This window comes from Pteropus vampyrus, unplaced genomic scaffold (assembly GCF_000151845.1).
Source record: "Pteropus vampyrus isolate Shadow unplaced genomic scaffold, Pvam_2.0 Scaffold244, whole genome shotgun sequence".
Taxonomy (NCBI): domain Eukaryota; kingdom Metazoa; phylum Chordata; class Mammalia; order Chiroptera; family Pteropodidae; genus Pteropus; species Pteropus vampyrus.
In genome coordinates, this window is record NW_011889025.1 from 3,644,013 (window position 1) to 3,663,785 (window position 19,773).

Sequence of the window (19,773 nt, forward strand, 5' to 3'; positions counted from 1 at the left end):
GAAAGTAGAACTATGATTCCAATAAGTTTATAAGTAACTTTCATTTTCAAATCCTTGACCCTCAAATCCTTGGCCTCCATAGTCGTTCAGTCCCTTTATAACCAGTGCAAGAACACACTTAAGCAGAAACTAGGGGGCGGGGAGGGGAACATAGACCATTACAGAAGAAAAAAAAGCACACTGGGAAATCTATTAATCTGTCACCTTTTTGTTCTACCTGCCCTCCCCTGCCCCATGCCCTTCGAGGAGTGACTCTACCAGCCAAGTACTTACCTCTGAGCAGCTACGGTTGCAGCAGCGTCCAGAGCAAAATGTCTCATTACATTCTCCTCTAAATACTTCTGCTCCCACTTAGTCATATCAGCTTCCAAGGCCAGGATCCTCTCCTCTTTCTCACGAAGGAGCTCCATCAGTGCCACGGCATTGTATTCCGAAACATTGGTGGGCTGAGTGTTGCCCTGGCGCTGTTAGGGGAGATGCCGAGATTAGTGAAAGAAGAACCGTGGTGGCCAAGTTCCATTTGAAGAACCTCTATAAGTGGAAAGGATTTTTGCCCAAGCCACTTCAGTTTGGACTCTGATTCTGAAGCAAGGGGAATTCAGATTTCCTCCTAAGGCCATATGACTTTCTCTCTTGGGCTTGAATATGAGACTCCCTTGATCAGGAAAGGAGCTTGCCATATCAAATTATCATGCTGCTCAGAAAGTGGATCAATGATTTAAAAGCCACCATCCCTGCCTGCTGGCATGGTACAAAATAGAAATGGGAATTAAAAATCTAGGATTTGGTCTCTACCTTGCCCCCAGCTTGATATGTGAGCTTCAGTGAGTCAGGCAACCTCTTCTGGGTCTTGATTTTCTCTCAACTAAAAATGGGGAGGGGTATGGCCAGATGATTCTAAAGACCATTTCCACTTCTAAAATGATTAGGGGTGTATTTGTATCGCATCTTCACTTCTTATTGGTTCTACTGTTTCTGGGGTTCACGTGAAAAATAAAACATGCAAAATAATAGGCATTAAGGATTTTGCTGGGATGGAAAGCTAAGGAAGCAGGCTTCATTTTTATAATTGGGAGGTACTCAGAGTAAGATCACATGGGGCAAAAATCCTAAAGATGAGCAAGAGTGTGGATTTTGTCTTTATGCCAAACACCAAGTGAGAAGTAAGCAATGAAGAACACTCATTTTCTTTAAGTTCTCCAAACCTGTTGAATTCTGAGGGATTCCAGCTCTCTCTCCAGTCGCGTCCGGAGACGGTGCTCTAGCTGCTCACGTTTTTCGCATGCTGCCTGGAGCTGTACAAGGGCCTGCTGCATCTTTTCCACCTTATCTACATACACCTGCTTCTTTTTCAGCTGAAAACCCAGGTTAGGAGAGTCACAAGATGGAAGGAAAGAGAACAACAGGGTCAGTTATGCAACTCCAAAATCCAGCCTTCTGTTTAGATCTCTTCCTGTCCAGCTCCAAAACAGAATGAATAACAAGAAGGTTCTTCATGAAGAGTAACAGGCTGCTTTGTATTTATCATACAGAGACTGGGATGAGACATAGGAATTAGGAGCGCCTTTTTAATCTCTTCCTCTCTCCCCATCTCTAAGTCTGCCTCAAGTCTATTTCCACCAATAGAATCTAAGACAGACTCTACTGATGGAAGTAACAGTAGATGGAAAGCTCTTAATAGTAGATGGCAACCATTTATCAATGTTCTCACCTCTGCTCTTCTTCACTTTAAACTGGAATATTCTGGGGGGGGGAAGGTATATCTTACCTTTGTTATTATAGTAGAGAAATGCTTTTAAAAAGGAGGGCTCTCCAGAGAGAAAAGCTTAATTTGGCATGGAAAGGAAGCCCACCCCCCTTTATATAGCTGCCTCCTCTCCAAGAGAGAGAAAAAGGTACAAAGAGGCTATAATTGTCTTTTTGAAGTCTGTAATCTTGGTAATTACCCTTTATTAAAAGAACATATGTTATTTGCAATTTCTGCCTCGCCCATGAGCCTGAGTTGATAATATTGGACTGTAATCTTTCAACTTTTATTCTGAGACCTTTAAAGATCCCTAAAGAATCAAACTAATGAATGAAATCTAAGACTAAATTAGTAAAACATGATTCTTCCTCTTTGCAAGTCTATGAGCCATATATAAAAGCGAAGGTAGAAGCAGGCTGGGACTAAGAATTTGAATTCTTTGTACCCTTGCAACTTATAAGCCAAATATTGCCTCCATGGGGAGGAAGAAATGAGGAAGATCTCTCTTTAAAGAAGGTATACATACCTTCAACAACTAAGAAAACAAGGGAAAATGCATCCTTCCCAAATTTGTGAGTAAATGAATAGATTTTGTTTTTCATAATTCTTGTGGGGTGCCTTTCTTGCTAATAAAATCAACTGGACTCTTTATAAAGCAGAATTCTTCCAACCTGTCATCTTTTTCATGGAAGCTGAGGTTAGGGATATTTTCACTATTACAATTTAAATCTGAAAACATTGTCAAAAACTTGGTCAAAGGGAAATTCAAGATTTTATCTCAACTCTAACTTTTCAACACATTCCCAAGCCCTTGAGCTACCTAAACAGACAGTTTTAGTGTAAGAGGTTACCCACACTACCGGCATTGCCCACACTCATTTAGCTGGGGCCAATCCAGTAGGATCAACTTGACTCCCCTATTGCAGAAACCAGGTGATTCCTTAATTGTAATGAGTCCAAATCACTGCTATCTAGAATGTCCACTCAGACAGCAACAACATGTAATAATGAGGAAACTCTCTTTGTTTTATAACTGCCTTCTCTCCAAATTGTAATTGCTGAACTTTCCCTAGGTACAAGAAAACCTATCTTATATTTTCCTACCAGACCTGTGGTATGTTTTGTCTACACTACTGGAAAAAGAAAATGTTTAAAAATTTTTCTTCACTTTCTTGACATTTCCTTTCACTCCAAGGCCTAGTTCAAATCTAACCTTACAAATCAGATGAGACAAGTTGAAATCTAGATGTTTTTATCCATTAGACCTTTTCCTAAGAAATAAAACAAACAAAAATCATCATTCTCTTTGTCTCAATAAGCTTAAACCCTTCTTTCCTTGGATATGTGACTATTTATTTGTTACAACACTTGACTAGGGCAGTGAAGACCTTTAGATCATGGATGCCTCTGCCTTCCTATTTGCTAAACTTTGAATAATTGGAGTGCAGGAAATATCCTCCATCCTTCATCATTGGGGTTCTATAATCCTCATGAGCTATTTAAAGTTGAATGCATTTATTTGTGAATCACTCTGAAAATCCTAGGCGAGCAGTGCAGTATTAATGCAGAGAATGTTAACTATAATTACTGAGGCTTACAGCAGTTATACTTAAAAGCAATTCAAGTTAGAATGCATGTAGTTCTTTTCTTGATGGTAAAGTACTGCAATGTAAGTACAGAGAACTGAAAAATAAGCAGTCCAGGCCCAGGTGAATTTCTCCATGATCTGTCTTTCTTGAGAAAGGAAACCTCAATATCATAGCAAAGGCATCCTCAGCAGAAGTCACTAAACCAACCCTATGAAAGGGAAAAACCATAAAGGCCTAGAGACTTTTCTGAGTTGGCTGAAGATAGGCATGCAGATAAGACAACTTCCACAAAGCAGGCCACGAAAAAATCCCATTGTGCTTTGCCACTAGGATGATTTTCCAAAAGGTATCAGGACCTCTATTGCTGGCATAATTCTCCTAACTCCTTTAGAAGAAGAATGCAGCTCACCTATAAACACCATGATCACCTAGTAAAAGCTTAATCCCTAGATAGGTAAGGATAGAAAAAGACAACTTTTGGATGCTAACAATGCAAGACCCTATAGATGCAATCAGCAATGCTACTTATCTTCTAAGTTACATACTGTTTTCTAGATCTCCTCTATGTGTAGAGACTCCTCTACTATCCTAGATATTATATGCTCCATTTTTATCTTTATCATGATAAATCCCCTCTGTTATCTGCCTCTCCTTTACAAACTTATCTTCTGTGCTAAGCTCCTCAAATGTCAGATCAATAATCAGGACATCTTGGGCCCCCAACTTCATCTTCCAATGCCAACAGAAATGTCAGTCATTCCTTCTTAGGTAAAGAGAGAGGCCATAGTCCAAATCTTGGCTCTCCCACTCACTAGGCATGCAACCTCAGGCAAGCTACTTAATTTCCCTGAGCTTCCACTTACTCATTCATCAATAACAGAGAGATGATAATACAATATACCTCTATAAGGATCTAATGAGGTAATACATGAAGTAGTTAGTAGACTATCTGGTACAAAAAGTACTTAGAGTTGTTTTTTTCTTTTTGAAAGAAGAAGTTGATGCCAGAGTTATGCTCTAGTCCTCTCGATTTTGAACATTCACTTCAGGTAGCCTTGGCAGGATTCTCATTATGTCAGTAACTCTAAATATCATATCAGTATATAATCAAGACATTAAAATCATAGCCATTTTCCCCAGAAAGACATATAACACCAGGCCTCAAAACTTCATGCAGTAGAGATTTGGTTATCTTTATACAGCAAGGCCCTTCATTGGATATACAATTAAAGGAAAGCAATGAGTAGCTGCTAGGAAACCATATTCTCTCAAAATGACATGATTTAGGGGCACCTCTACTTTATTAGAAATATTTTACCTATGGTCAAAGGTACTGTTTAACTAAAGACCCTTAGGCAGAGCTCATTACCCACCACATACACACATGGTGTGTATACACACACACACACACACACACACACAGAGAGAGAGAGAGAGAGAGAGAGAGAGAGAGAGAGAGAGAGAGAGAGAGAGAGAGAGAGAGAGAGAATCAGAAATTTCTATTTGACATCAAAATGAAAGGTGAAAGAACAAGGTGGCAATCATGAGAACTTAGGTTCTAGTCCTAGATTTGCTTTTAATGATAATCTGCTTCCCTTTTCTCAGCCTCAGAGTCCCAATTTGTGAAAAATGAAGAGGGTTTTAGAAGTCAGCAAATTAAAATAGTCGGCAGTGGACCAAATCCAGCCACAGCCATTCATTTACATATTGGCTATGACTGCTTTCCTGCTTTAGTGGTAGAGTTGAGCATTTGCAGTTGCAAAAGAAACTGTATTGTCTACAAAACCAAAAATACGTATGATCTGGTCCTTTATAAATAAAGGACAGCCACTTGAGTTCTTCAGAAGGCCCTATGGTTGGTGAGTTGTATCAAGTGGCTCCTCTTCTATGTGTTTTATATAATAGGGTTTTACATAAAACTTCATTTAAAAATATTGCTATATCTTAGAATATACATAATTCGTGTTGTCTGTCTTCTCTGGAGAATGGGCCTCCTATCTTATTTATTTACTTCACTCCATCATCTTTTCACACTTGACACTTCACCATGGTTACAAACTTAAGATTTCTGAGCACCCCATGTTATTTCACCATTCCTTGCATGTACATGTATGCAAGACACAGAACATACAATGTGTATAGTATCCATAGGATATTAAATGATTTATCTTTCCATGTCATCACTGTTCAAAGAAGTAAAAGCTTCACATGAAAAGTTCCCAAAACTAAGGTTATAGCTCAGGTCTAGAGATGAATGAGTTCTTTATAAATTTTGGATATGAACATCTTATCAGATCTATCATTGGTGAATATTTTCTTCCATTCAGTAGATTGTCTTTTCATTTTGTTGATGATTTCCTTTGCTGTGCTAAAACTTTTTAGTTTGACATAGTCTCATTTGTTTATTTTTTCTTACATTTCCCTTGACCGAGGAGATATATCCAAAAAGAAATTACTAGTAGCAATATCAGTGAGTTTATTGCCTATATTTTCTTTGAGGAGTTTTATAGTTTGGGGTCTTACATTTAAATCTTTAAACTATTTTGAGTTTATTATTTATATTTTTAAATATGGTGTAAGAAAGTGGTCTAGGTTCATTTTTTTGCACCTATTTTTCCAGTTTTCCCAACACCATTTATTGAATAGACTGTCTTTACTCCATTGAATATTCTTGCCTGCTTTGTCATACATTAAATGATCATATAAGCATCGGCTTACTTCTGGGTTCTCTATTCTGTTCCTTTGATCTATGTGTCTGCTTTTATGTCAGTATCATGCTGTATTGATTCTTATAGCCTTGCAATATAGTGTGATATCAGGTAGCATGCTACCTCCAACTTTGTTGTTTTACTCAAGATCGCCATGGCTATTTGGGGGCTTTTATAATTCCATATAATTTTTTTAAATTTTTTGTTCTAATCCTATAAAAAATGCCACTAGTATTCTCTTAGGGACTGCATTGAATCTATAGATTGCTTTGGGTAGTACAAACATTTCAATAATGTTAATTCTTTCTATCTATAAGCATGGCACATGCTTCCACTTATTTGTATCTTCTTCATTTTCTTTCTTCAGTGACATAATATCTTGAGAAGAGGTCTTTTACCTGCTTGGTCGAGTTTATTCCTAGGTATTTTTTTGATGCAACCATTAATGGGATTGTTTTCTTAATTTCTCTTTCAGATAGCTTATTATTGGTGTATAAAAATGCAACCATGTTCTGAATATTAATTTTATATTCTACTACTTTACTGAATTCATTTATTAGTTCTAATAGTTTTTTGTTTTGTTTTGTTTTGGTGCAGAATATTTAGGGTTCTCTATATACATTATCATGTCCTATGCAAATAATGAAGGTTTTACTTTTTCTTATCTGATTTGGATGACTTTTCTTTCTTTCTTTCTTTCTTTCTTTCTTTCTTTCTTTCTTTCTTTCTTTCTTTCTTTCTTTCTTTCTTTCTTTTCTTTCTTTCTTTCGTCTGATTGCTGTGGCTAGGATTTCTAATACTATGTTGAATAAAAGTGGTGAAAGTGGACATCCGTGTCTTGTTCTTAATCTTAAGGGAAACATTTTTAGCATTTCCCTATTGCATATGATGTTCACTGTGGGTTTGTAATATATGGCCTTTATTATGCTGAGATATGTTCCCTCTATTGACACTTTGCTGGGAGTTTTTATCATAAAAAGATGTTGAATTTTGTCAAATACTTTTTCTGCATCTATTGATCACATGATTTTTATCCTTCATTTTGTCCACGTGGTATATCATGTTAATTGATATGTGGATATTGAACCAACTTTGCATCCCAGGCACAAATTCCACTTGATCATGGTGTATGATCTTTTTTAATACATTGCTGAATTCCATTTACTATTATTTTGTTGAGGATTTTTGCATATATATTCACCAGGGATATTGGCCTATAATTTTTTGTAATGTCTTTGGTTTTGAAATCAACATGATTTCATAAAATAAGCTTGGGGGCCTTCCCTCCTCTTGAATTTTTTGGAATCATTTGAGAAGGATAGCTGTTAATTTTTTGAATATTTAGTAGAATTTACTTGTGAAGCCATCTGGTCCAGGAATTTTGTTTATTGGGAGATTTTTGGTTACAGATTCAATTTCTTTCATAGTACTTGGTCCGTTCAGATTTTCTGTTTCTTCTTGATTCAGTCTTGGAAGATTTTATGTTTCTAGGAATTCATCCATTTCTTCTAGATCGTTCAATTTGTTGGTATATATAATTGTTCATAATATTTTCTTATAATCCCTTGTATTTCTGTGGTGTCAGTTGTCACTTCTTAAATCAGTCTTACTTTCTGTCTTGATGTTTTAGACCTACTTTCCCTTCCAAACACACCCCTACTTTCTGTTGTACCTCAAAGGTCCAATTGATGGTAGTTTACTCTTTTGCCTCTATCCAATGCTTAACTGTGAGTGATTACCCTTCAGGGAATATTTAACAATGTGTGGAGACATTTTTGGTTGATATAGTTAGGGGATGGTTGCTACTGGGATCTCTTGGGTAGAAGCCAGGGATATTGCTAAATATCCCACAGTGCATGGGACAGCCTCTTCCGTCACTACCACCAAACAATTATCTGGCACCAAATGTCAATAATGTTGAGCTTAAGAAATCTTGTTCTACACTACTGGAGATCACTTTCATGCCACACTTTCAACAGCAGTGTATATTCATATTTTTAAAGTTATCATGTTCTCTCTCATCACAAACTTCTACCTGAGTACAAAATTTCTTACTGAGATACTTAATATGTCCCAGACTGCTTTCGTCTTTTTCCAAATGCTATCCTTTTTATAGTTCAGTCATTATCCTCACTTACCCTATTTTTCCAGTATCGACATTTTGGAAATGCTATTCTTCACTCTTTCCTTTGTCCACCATATCCAATCTATCACTATTTATCGCTATGTCTTAATTCTAACTAACATCTCTCATAATCTTTCATTTTCTTATATTTGCATAGCCTACATAGTTTAAGTCCTTATTTTACAACTAAGTTGTTATAATAATCACCTAAAGTTTTCAGGCAAGAAGGCAGAGTAAGTGAATACTGTGCTCGCTTCTTGCCATGACCATCTCAAAATTACAACTAAACTACAGAACAACCATCATTGAGAATCACCTGAATTCTACCTGAACAGAAGTCCTACAGCTGGGAATATACAGAAGAAACCATCTTGATATAGGTAGGAGGAGTGGTGATGTGAAACATGCTGGTTCCACACTCATATGTGGTGGTTAAATATTGGGAGGAATATCTCAAATATGGAGGTCCCCCCTGTGGAGTGAAGGGTCCTAGCTCCACATCAGGCTTCCTAGTTCAGTGTTCCAATGCTGGAAAGAGAAGCCCCCATAAGTTCTAGCTGTGAAAACCAGCGGAGATTGTGGCTGAGTAAGATAGAGGGCTGCTGGAATCCGAGGAATTCCTCTTAGAGAGTGAGGCATTCCTCTTAAAGAAACTGTGTAAGGACTTATTCTCTGACAGATTCACTAACTCTGAGCTCCAGTGCTGGGGGAGCAGCTCTAAGGTCACGAGGGTCATATGGGGAGGAACAGAATTGTCTGCCTTCAGGCCAAGGACTGGAGGGGCAACTTTCACCCTGACAGAAATGCTGGCAGAAGTCACTGTTCCATTGTTGAACTCTCTCACCACCAAGCCTGCACTCATAGGCAGGCTCTATATCTGGGTCTCTATAGACCCAGCTAGCACCATTTGCCCCACCCTGGTGGTTTTCTGAGACACTGCCCCACCCAACCTGTAGGTCCACATGAGCTGCTTGCAGTGGCTTTTCCATACAAATGGCCTGTCTTGGCTCATGCTGAAGACTTTCCTAAAATCTTTCAAAGGTTCATAAACCCCATACTAGCAGCATCTGGCTTACATGTGCCCTGTACCTCTTGCTAAGCAGCCTGAAGCCTGACACTAGTGGCAACAGGCCTCAGTCTGCTGTTTAGCCTCTCCCAGACACCTCCAAGCCCAGCACAAGTGGTGACCATCTTCATATCACTTTGTAGCTCATACCAACTGGCCCTGTGGGGGGCACCGTCAGCAGCTTACCCTGGACTGCACCAGAGCCTCTCACAAAAGGCCCCAGAATCAACACATCAGTGCACAACTTCAGACCACACTAGAGCATGACTCAACCACCTCCAAAAACAACAGACCCAAAGAGCTGACTCAGTAGGCACCAGAATGCCACTAAAGTGAATCTTGTTCCATCTGGTCAGCCCCGCCTCCACTGTAGTACAGCCAGTCTTCAAAACCAATTGGCCTGGGGTCAATACCTCCAATTGACATGCCAATAGCAATCAAAGCTCAACTACACTAGGAGGGCACATATAAACCACAGAAGGGACAGATCTGGCTCACTAAGCTCAGGTGACCAAGGAGACTGCACCATTGGGACCCACAGCACACCTACTACATAAGGCCATTCTACAAAGACCAGGAGACATAGCCACCCTACATAATACATAGAAATAAATATAGGGAGGCCGCTAAAATGGGGAAACAAAAAAACATGTTCCAAATGAAGGAACAGAATAAAGCTCCAGAAAAAGAACTAAACAAAATGGAGACACGCAATCAACCAGATGCTGAGTTCAAAACACTGGTTATAGGATGCTCAATGATCTAAGTGAGAAAGAGATAGGAAACATAAAAAATGGAAATAAAAATATTTTAAAAGTCAGAAATGAAGGATCTAATAACTGAAATGAAGAATACATTAGAGAGAATTGACAGTAGATGAGATAAAGCAGAGGATTGAATCAGTGATTTGGAAGATAAGGTAACAGAAAAAACTCAATCAAATCAGCAACAAGAAAAAATAATCCAAAAATATGAGAGTAGTTTAAAGGGCATCTTGGATGACATCAAGCATACCAACATTTGCAACATAGGGGTACCAGAGAAGAGAGAGAGCAAGGAATCAAAAACCTATTTGAAGAAATAATGACAGAAAACTCCCCTAAGCTTGTGAAGGAAATAGACATACAAGCCCAAGAAGCAGAGTCCCAGACAAGATGAACCCAAAGAAGCCCACACCAAGACACATTATCATTAAAATGCCAAAGATTAAAGACAAAGAGAGACTCTTAAATGAGGCAAGAGAAAAGGAGTTATTTACAAGGGAGCTCCCATAAGACTGTTAGCTGATTTCTCAACAGAAACTTTGCAGGTCAGAAGGGATTGGCAGGAAATATTCAAAGTGATAAAAAGAAAGGACCTACAACCAAGATTACTCTACCCAGTAAAGCTCTCATTTAGTACTGAAGTACAGATAAAGAGCTTCGTAGACCAGAGAAAGCTAAAGGAATTCATCACCACCAAACCAGTATCATAACAAATGTTAAAGGGACTTCTTTAAGAAGAAAAAAAAAAGATAAAAAAATACGAATAACAAAATGGCAATGACTACATATCTATCAACAAGTACTTCAAATTAAAAAGAATTGAATGCTCCAATGGAAAAAAAAAATAGGGTGGCTGAATGGATAAGAAAACAAGACCCTACATATGCTACCTACAAGAGACTCACTTCAGAAGGAAAGACACACAATGAACAGGACAAACAAACAGAGACTCATGGACATGGACTACAGACTAGTGGTTACCAGAGGGTAGGGGGCGAGGAGAAGGAGGAGATAGACGAGGTAAAGGGGGTCAAATATAGGGGGTAGGGGTAGAGTGAAGTGGGTAAAGGAGATTAAATATATGGTAGCTGAAGGAAACTGGACTTTGGGTGGTAAACACACAATAGAATATACAGATGTGAAATTATAATGTACACCTGTGAAAATATAATGTACAATTATATAATTGGATTAACCAATGTTACTCCAATAAACTTAAAAAAAAGACACAAGAAAACTGAAAGTAAAGGGATAGAAAAAGATATTTCATGAAAATGGATATGTAAAAAAAGCTGGGGTAGCAATACTTATGCCAAAGTATACTTTAAAACAAAGGCTATACCAAGAGATAAAGAAGGGCCCAGTAATCCTACTTCTGGATATTTATGCAAAGAAACTCAAAATACTCGTTTAAAATGGAGATGCATCTATATGTTTATTGCAGCATTTTTTACAATAGTCAAGACTTGGGAGCAAACTAAGTGTACATCAACAGATGAATAGATAAAAATGAACTGGTACATATATGCAACATTACTCATAAAAAAAGAATGAAATCTTGCTATCTACAACAACATGGATGGATGTAGAGGTTATTATGCTAAAAGAAAAAAGTTAGACAGAGAAAGAAAAATACCATATGATTTCACTTATATGTGGAATCTAAAACACAATATAAACAAACAAAGAAAGTAGAGACAAAATCATAGATACAGAAAACATTTTGATGGTTGCCAGATGGGAAGGGGGTTGGAGAGATGGGTGCAGGGAGGGAAGGAATTTAGAGGTACAAATTGGTAGTTACAAAATAGTCATGGAGATGTAAAGTATAGCATAGGGAATATAGTCAATAATATTTTAGTAACTATGTATAGTGCCAGGTGGGTACTATACTAAGCAGGGGGATAACTTCGTAAATTTTATAAATGTCTAACCATTATTATGTATACTTAAAGCTAATATAAAACAGTAATGAGTGTCAACTGTAATTGCAAAATAGAATGACAATAATAATATGATAATAACTGTGTATGTTGCAGGTGGGTATTAGATTTATTGAGGTGATTCCTTCGTACATTATATAAACATCCAATCAGTATATTGTACACCCAAAACTAATATGATATTGCATATCAACTGTAATTAAAAATAAAAATTATTAATAAAATAATAATAACCTAACATATCTCCCTACTTTCAGTTGCCCTCTCCCATCTATACACAAGTACTCATGAGCACATGGACACACACACACGATCAGTCCATCCTACATACAATTGCTATAACAGACTTTCCCATGAAATATATTATGAAAGTGCAGTATTTAAGAACAAAAGCAATCTACTGCTAGCACATCCATTCAAGCAGTATTGAGTAAGTACTTACTTTATCTGAGGCACTTTTATACTACCTCTCTTAGTTTTTCAATCAGAACTCTCTCTCATATCTCAAACTACTTGATTCTTTTCGATCAACCCCCCCCCCCCCAGTTTACTGTCATAGTTTCTCCCGTCTAGCCTACATATGGCTCTTCAAATGCCTTTGTCAATATTCTAGGCTCCTACTGAAAATTCTACCAGGCCTATAATGTAAATGATCAATATTTGTATCAGTCCGATCATTTCTTCATCCTTCCTCACCATATCTCTAAACTCTCTAGTTCTTCCTTGAATAATCTTACCTAACCCTGATTGCTGCTTTTCCTTTTCCTTATAGCCTCTCATAATGTGTACTTTATTAGTAATGATTTTATAAGATTTCATTCATATGTACATTCATTCATTCATTCAAGAGATATTTATGGAATGCTTATCATGTGCCAGGCCCTATTTTACATCTGAGAGCAGTAGTAGTGAAATGGGAAGCAAGACAAAGTATCTGCTCCATTGGAGGGCAGTATCCCATAAGCCACTTAAGGGCAGGGCCCTTGTTATTTTCCATCGTATTTCTCTTAGGTTTTAGTTCTAAATAATTGTTCCCTATACTCTTGGTGACCAGTTAATATTAAATAACTATCAAATACAAAAACAAAAATGAGCATAGCATAGTACTGCAACTATACAAACAATAAACATATTCTTAAATGTATTTACTTTGCTTGGCAAATCAAGATAAGGGTTTCAAATTATTCCTATGAAGAAATAAGTTTTTAAAGGGGTAAATTGAGAGAAAGAACAGCAGGAAAACAACCTATTGAAGAATAGAACAAATACTCTTGAGCTCAATCTCATACTTTTCCATTGCACTTTTGCAATAATTTGAACACATTCCGAAGCATTTGGCACACCTCTTAACCCCCTTCTGACTCAGGAAAATCTGATCCCTGCAAATGAATACCACGTGATAGCATCTCTTTCTTTCTTCCAACAACTGTGGATGTCTTTCAAATTTATTTTTTAAAGAATGGCTACATACAGAATTACTTCCAGGGCCCCTAATGTTACTCATCTGTCTCAGACATTTGCAGAGAAGTGATTTAATCATTAATCTTCTCTATTTATTCACTGGTGGAGAGATCATAGGATGGGATATTTTAGAATTAAGAGATATGGGTTTTCTCCTAGATTTACCACTAACTATATAATCTGTGTGCACTTTATATATATGGAGTAGGAATGAATAGGTAGAACATGAGATTTTTAAGGCAGTGAAAATATTATATATGGTACCATTTTGATGGATATATGTCATTATACATTTATCCAAACCCGTAGAACCTACAACCCAAAGAATGAGCCACAATGTAAACTATGGACTTTGGGTGATTATGACATGTCAATGTGGGTTCAATTGTAACAAATGTACCACTCAGGTGGGGGATGTTGATATTGGGGGAGGCTATGCATGTGTGAGGTCAGGAGATATATGGGAACTCTCTATACCTTCCTCTTAATTTTGCTATAAACCTAAAAGTACACTTAAAAAGTAAAGTCTTAATAAATTATTTTTTTTAAATGTAGATGGACAGGTAGAGAGAGTGGACTATTATTAATAGCTGGATGAACACCAATATATACACACACTGCATTGGTTAAAGGACATTGAGACTATTAATACAGAACTAAGTCCAGTGCCACAGAGGATATCCTTCATTATGTCTGATTTTCATCTTCCCATCTATTGCCTATAACTCTAAACAGTCATTGTGTCACAAATGTCACAATAGAAGTATATATTCTTTGTTCCTCTCCTTCATGCAACTAGTTATATGTTGCTCCATAAACCTTCAGTGATTTGATTTGATTTAGCCTTACCCAGGAGCCCCTGGCTCCAAGCAAGAGTTCCCTCTGAAGCAATTTGGTAACACTACCCTGGTATTAGCAAGCTGCCCCTGTCCATTGCCAAGAGGCTGTGGTTCACTGGTGGATATTAAAAGAATTTAAGAGTAGAAACCACCTCTAGAAACTTGCTATCAAGGGAATGGAGTTCATTCTCTTAAGGAAACTAAAGAAAAATACACAAGGCTTCCAATTTGAGAATTTAAAAAACCAAAATTTTCTGGGGAAACTGAGAAAATCAAGCTTTGAGAGGTCACTACATCCCTACTTAGGGTGGGGACATAATTTCTTAAAATATTGGGTGGAGCAACACATACTTCAAGGAAAATAAACTGCCTTAACTATGGGAATTGTCATCCTTAGATAAAATTTCCTTCAAATATGTTCACGATTCATCAACAGAACATTCTGGAAGATTTCTGGGTATATATGTATGTTATCTGAAATCCTATCAACACTCTAAATGCACACATAATTCACACCCTCGGATCCTCCATCCACATTTATGATCCATCAAAACCATTGTGAGTTTTACTTACACCAACAAAATCCCATTGTTTGAAGATTATTTCGGATTAAACATATAAATACATATAAATGTCTATGCCTAGAACGTCTTCCTCTAATGTTGGGAAAGAAAGAGACTAATTATGGTACATCGTGGATAAGTGTGATGGCAGAAAATTATGCATCTATAAAACCAAAAAGTTAAATCAAGTAAGTGGCAAGAGATCTAGAAATAAGATAAAATATTAGCTATGAAGAATAATGGAGAAAATATAGTGAAACAATATAAATTTAGTTTTGGAGACTCGAGTGGCGTTGCACCAGAGCTCTGGAAAAAGCAATGCCACCAAGAGTAATCCCTGTGATGTCTAAATCATCAGCAGCTATTGCAGTTCAGAAAGGGTTAATACTTGGGCCTTTTTTTCCTGAATCTCTGTTAACACTTGGGCCCCTTTTTTTTTTTTTTTAAATCTCTGTAGCTATCATTCCAGCCTAAAGCTAAAGAACAAAGCTCACTGGCTTTTACTTCCAGTCCTCCCACATTCCACTCTGTCCCTTCCTGTGCATTTTGCTCAGTTAAGCAGCCCACCCGCAGCCTCTTCCCTCTTTGATTTTGCCAAGGCCTTTTTCCCACCATCCTTGAAACAATTACCCTAGTGGTAGCTCAACTCTGTATCCTAAGACAGCAGCCAGCCTTGAGCCTTGTAAGTGAATATGCCAGGCATCTGTCAAAACTCTCCAGTGAGGTCAAATTAGTGGGTGAGGATAGGGGGAGGTCTCTTTGAATGGTTAATACCATGGTCGCTGTAGGACACAAGAGTTCTTTTGAGTTGGAGTTTAATGAGCCTCCACTTCAGTAAGACCTATGTGTACCAAAAGATAAAGGCAAGGATAGAAAGGCACCATTTGTCTCGGCTGGCTGCCTACTGCGTAGGCAGAAGATTGGTGGCAAAACCTGGATCATAGTGACTCACCAAAAACAGGTCTGCTCTTTAGTTAGAGTGCTATCCCCTTCCTAGTAAGATACCTCCCTCCATGCCAGTACAGCAGAGTCCATGAGATAATCTGTGTTGAACTTCGAAGAGGAAGTTGTGATTGCAGGAGAATATTCTCCATAAGCCAGAGGCACCATTTCTGTGTAGAGCTTAGAACATAGTGAATGTAGTATATCATGGGCAAGAGACTTAATGGGATTAGAAAGATGGAGTGAATTTCAGGAAAAGTATCTAAATGACGACTTTGTTGAGAAAGACATAAATGAAAACAAGATTCCTCAAACCATTAAAGTAGTCATAATCTTTCCCTGACCATCTTTTATTTTATTGAGATTTAACTGACATATAACATTATATTAGTTTCAAATGTAAAATATAATGACTCGATATCTGTATTGATCTCCCCATCTTGATACGGTGCAAAATAGTTACCTGAGTGACCTTGCACTTAGTAAGCTAACAAAATACACCCTAGACAAAAGGTTTAATTTGGGTAAGTTTCCCTATTTCTCATTTGCTAAGTAGACTAGAAAGGTTTTCTTTGGAAGAACTTCTAAGGAAAATTTGTGGTGCCATTTGTAAGCCATAATTAAATTATTTGTTTATACGAGACGCAGGCAGTCATCTGACATATTCCTCTGCCTTCAAACATTAACTTATTGACCTATTTCCAACAGATAGAGAAGGATACATTTTTTTTTATTCATGAATGCCCTTTTTGCTTTAAAATTTTTCACCAATTTTGTAAAGGAATCACAAGAAAGACTCCTTCCTAAATTAGTTCCAGAGCTACCTATATACCTTAAATACCTTCCTAATGTTCCATAATTTAAAAATTACCCCAAGAAGAACAAGGCATAATGGGGGTTGTGTCACAGCAGAAAAGCAAAACTTCAATTATCAATTCTTGTATTTGAGGGTAAGAGAAAGGGATGTTTTCCTTTGCATATTATAGAGTATATAGGATAAACATCACCCAGGAGTAAATCCTGCTCTGATAGGCTGCCAGAACAAAAATAAAGATAAGAATCAGTGGATTTTCCCTGAGATATGATTTCAAGCCTCTCTATGTGCTAGAGGTGATCTGACTTGAGAGCATAAAGATATTACATGGCCTCTGCCTCTGGATTCTGCTAGATAGGAGGTTCCCAGCCTACTCTCCCCATCAAATGTTCCACCTCTTTCAGCAACATCAATTCAGAATTTCCCAACAACTAGGCTCCATGACAATGTACAAGTTGGATGAGGACTAAAAAAGTTAACAATAATTGATGACTTCATTTGAGATATCTGTCCAGTAGATGCCATCATCCAATCTTCACCCAATATTAACTTCTTCTTTAAATTATAAATTATAAATCTATATACTTGGGGGTAGGGCCCTGGAAAAAGACTAAAATCTCTGGAAGAAATGCCCAGAAAAGCCTCAAAAGTCTGAAACCCGATATATAGTTCAGTCAACTATGTCAGTGACGGATGCCCAGACTAACATTCTCTCCATACATGTATATTATTTTCATGATTAATAAATAACCAATTACTACTGAGCCTTCAGTCATTGCAAACCAGAATGGTTACAGAGTCTTTGTCCCCATTTATCTCCAACTAGATGGGCCCCCTTCCCAGAGAGCCCATGGGGCTGTTGTGTACACCCCAATCTCAGCACAGTCTGAATAAGTTTCTCATAGTCTGTCGAAAAAGAAGGGCCTAATGGGTGAAGCGATCTTTTTTAAATTGAAAGATGCAGAGGTTACTAAATCTAAACAAGTGCCCACATTTTCTTTTTGGGAGTGTAACCAAAGGATGATTCAGACAGAGAGACAGGCAGCAAGGTCTAGGAAATGAAAAATCATGAGATTACAGTTTTATTCTTGACTCTATCCAAGACTTGCCATGTGACCACCAGCAAGCTACATCTTCTCAGCAGGTCTATCAGTTTTCCCCTCTCCAAAAAATGTAGTCAGCCTCATCCTGTAATTTACTCTGTAATTTCCTCACAAAAAGGGGAAGGAAGGGAGTATATGAGGTATAGCAAAAGGCTAAAGGGTGTGCTAAGCTCCTTAGGCCTGGACATCATGAATATACAAGTATTCTTCATTTTCAGTAAAGCAACTTAGCAGTATTTCTGATGTAGACAACTCATGAAACAGGACATTAGCCTGATTTTATACAACCTGAAGTTTAACCATTAAGCAATTAGGGTTAAAAGACACCATAGATTAGATGGTATTACCTACTGGAAAAGTATAAACCCACAACCCAGCTCCAAAAAAGTATTTTAATACCCCCAACAAGGAAGCAAAAGATATCTGTAAGTCAAGAGATCTGTAGGATGTAGAACCATTCTTACTGAGGGAAAATAAGCCAGGGAATGCATGAAGGTAGGAAAGATACTTCACGTACAATAGCCACAATTCTGAGGGTTTAGTCACTAAAGAATTTTTTTTTTGTCTCAAGTTTATAAAGCTTTCAACTTGTTATAATGGAGGCTACTTTTTCTCTTAATTCAAATTTTAGAATAGATAAGTCAGTGAGATGTGAAATTTTCTTTACCAATTTATACTTTAGCACCAATTTTTGCTGGAACACAAACATTCCTTGAAGTGCAAAACATCTAAGAGTTAGTAGTACTCCAATACAATAACAACTGACATGAAAGATTAATTAATGACAAGCCAGCAACAAATCTCCCTCTATTTCACATAAATGCAGTTTAGTGTTGCAATCGAGTAACATCTACATTGAGATTAATCATATGCTTAGTAGTTTGGGGTCCTCTGCATTTATCAAAGGAAGGCTCCATCTTCAGACAGAAATAACTGATGACTTCACCCCACCACATATCTACGTTCCAAAACCAAGCCAGTAAGAGCCAGGACATAGCTCCTGGCCTTCCATAAACTAAATTGTCCCTGGGTTCTATCCCATTCCAGATCCCTCAGATTGCTTCTATCCTAAAACCCATCTGCTAAATAAGTCCAATGACAAGAGGCAGAGCCGTCAAGATTCATTTTTTTTTACCTGAGGAGACCAAGTTTGCACTGAGCATGTGGAGACAGGGATCATTCTGATTTCAAGATCCTTGGGGTACTTTAAATTATCTGAAATCATTTTCTAGCCCTTCCAAAATAAAGCTTTAAAGCCCTGGTAGGGCAGGAATTTAAAATATGCATATATGTCATAGGCTTAAGGCAGGGCTAGGCTCATAGTAAGAACTTGGGAGGGTTGTTAGCTTTTTATGAGAATGAACAAATGGAAATTGCTCCTTGACCTTGGTGATATTCTATTCTGGAGCAAAAAGAAGGAAATTGCAGAGAAAAGAAATCAGAGTCCACTCACATCAGCACAGCTGTAACTAGAAGTAGCAGATGGTACCTTCTTGTTGGGATGTAGTGCAGCTGCCAATTCACCAAAATGAGGAGCCCCCAGGGCCCTAGATTTCCCAGATCTTCCAAACTCAGGCTTGTATGCTACCTGAGGAAACTACACATACCTCTTCCTCTAGCTTTACCACCTTGGCCTGGGCGTTGCTCAGGGCCTGGTCTCGGATTTCGATGTGTCGTCTTTGGTCCTCATTGGTAGAACGGGCAGTGGCCAGCTCCGCTTCCAGCTTCTCCTTCTCCCTCTGGCTTTCCTTATCTATCAGGACATGAAATACCAATATTGCCATTCTGGAGCTGGCTTAAAACCTAACATGAAGAAAACTGATAATCATATCCATTACTAAACATTCTAGTGTTCTAACACACAGCTAAATGAACCAGGAAACCAAGATCTGGACTCTATCACTGGCTCTACCACTAGCTGTGTAAATCAAGAACAGTCACTTAATGGTTGTACAGAAGCAATGAGAAAGAGGAGATATAAAAACCGTTATGAAAAGTATCACACACACACACACATATCAGAAAAACAGGTAGGCTTATCTCCTCAATTTTATATCTTCAAATGGTCTTGTATTGGCAAAAGAAGAATTGATCCCCCTCCAAATTTTC

General features: G+C 37.7%; 1 protein-coding gene across 4 annotated transcripts in view; it reads right to left on the minus strand.

Moving 5' to 3' along the window:
* The window catches only part of AMOT (angiomotin), a 68,622-nt gene that overhangs the window by 18,429 nt on the left and 30,420 nt on the right, over nt 1–19,773 (minus strand). For all 4 annotated transcript variants that reach the window (XM_023520008.1, XM_011374355.2, XM_023520007.1 and 1 more), the window contains 3 exons: nt 19,272–19,417; nt 1,206–1,355; nt 274–464 (listed from right to left, as the gene is read on the minus strand). In XM_023520008.1, coding sequence (XP_023375776.1) covers nt 274–464; nt 1,206–1,355; nt 19,272–19,417 — 487 coding nt within the window. The remainder of the gene's footprint in view (nt 1–273; nt 465–1,205; nt 1,356–19,271; nt 19,418–19,773) is intronic.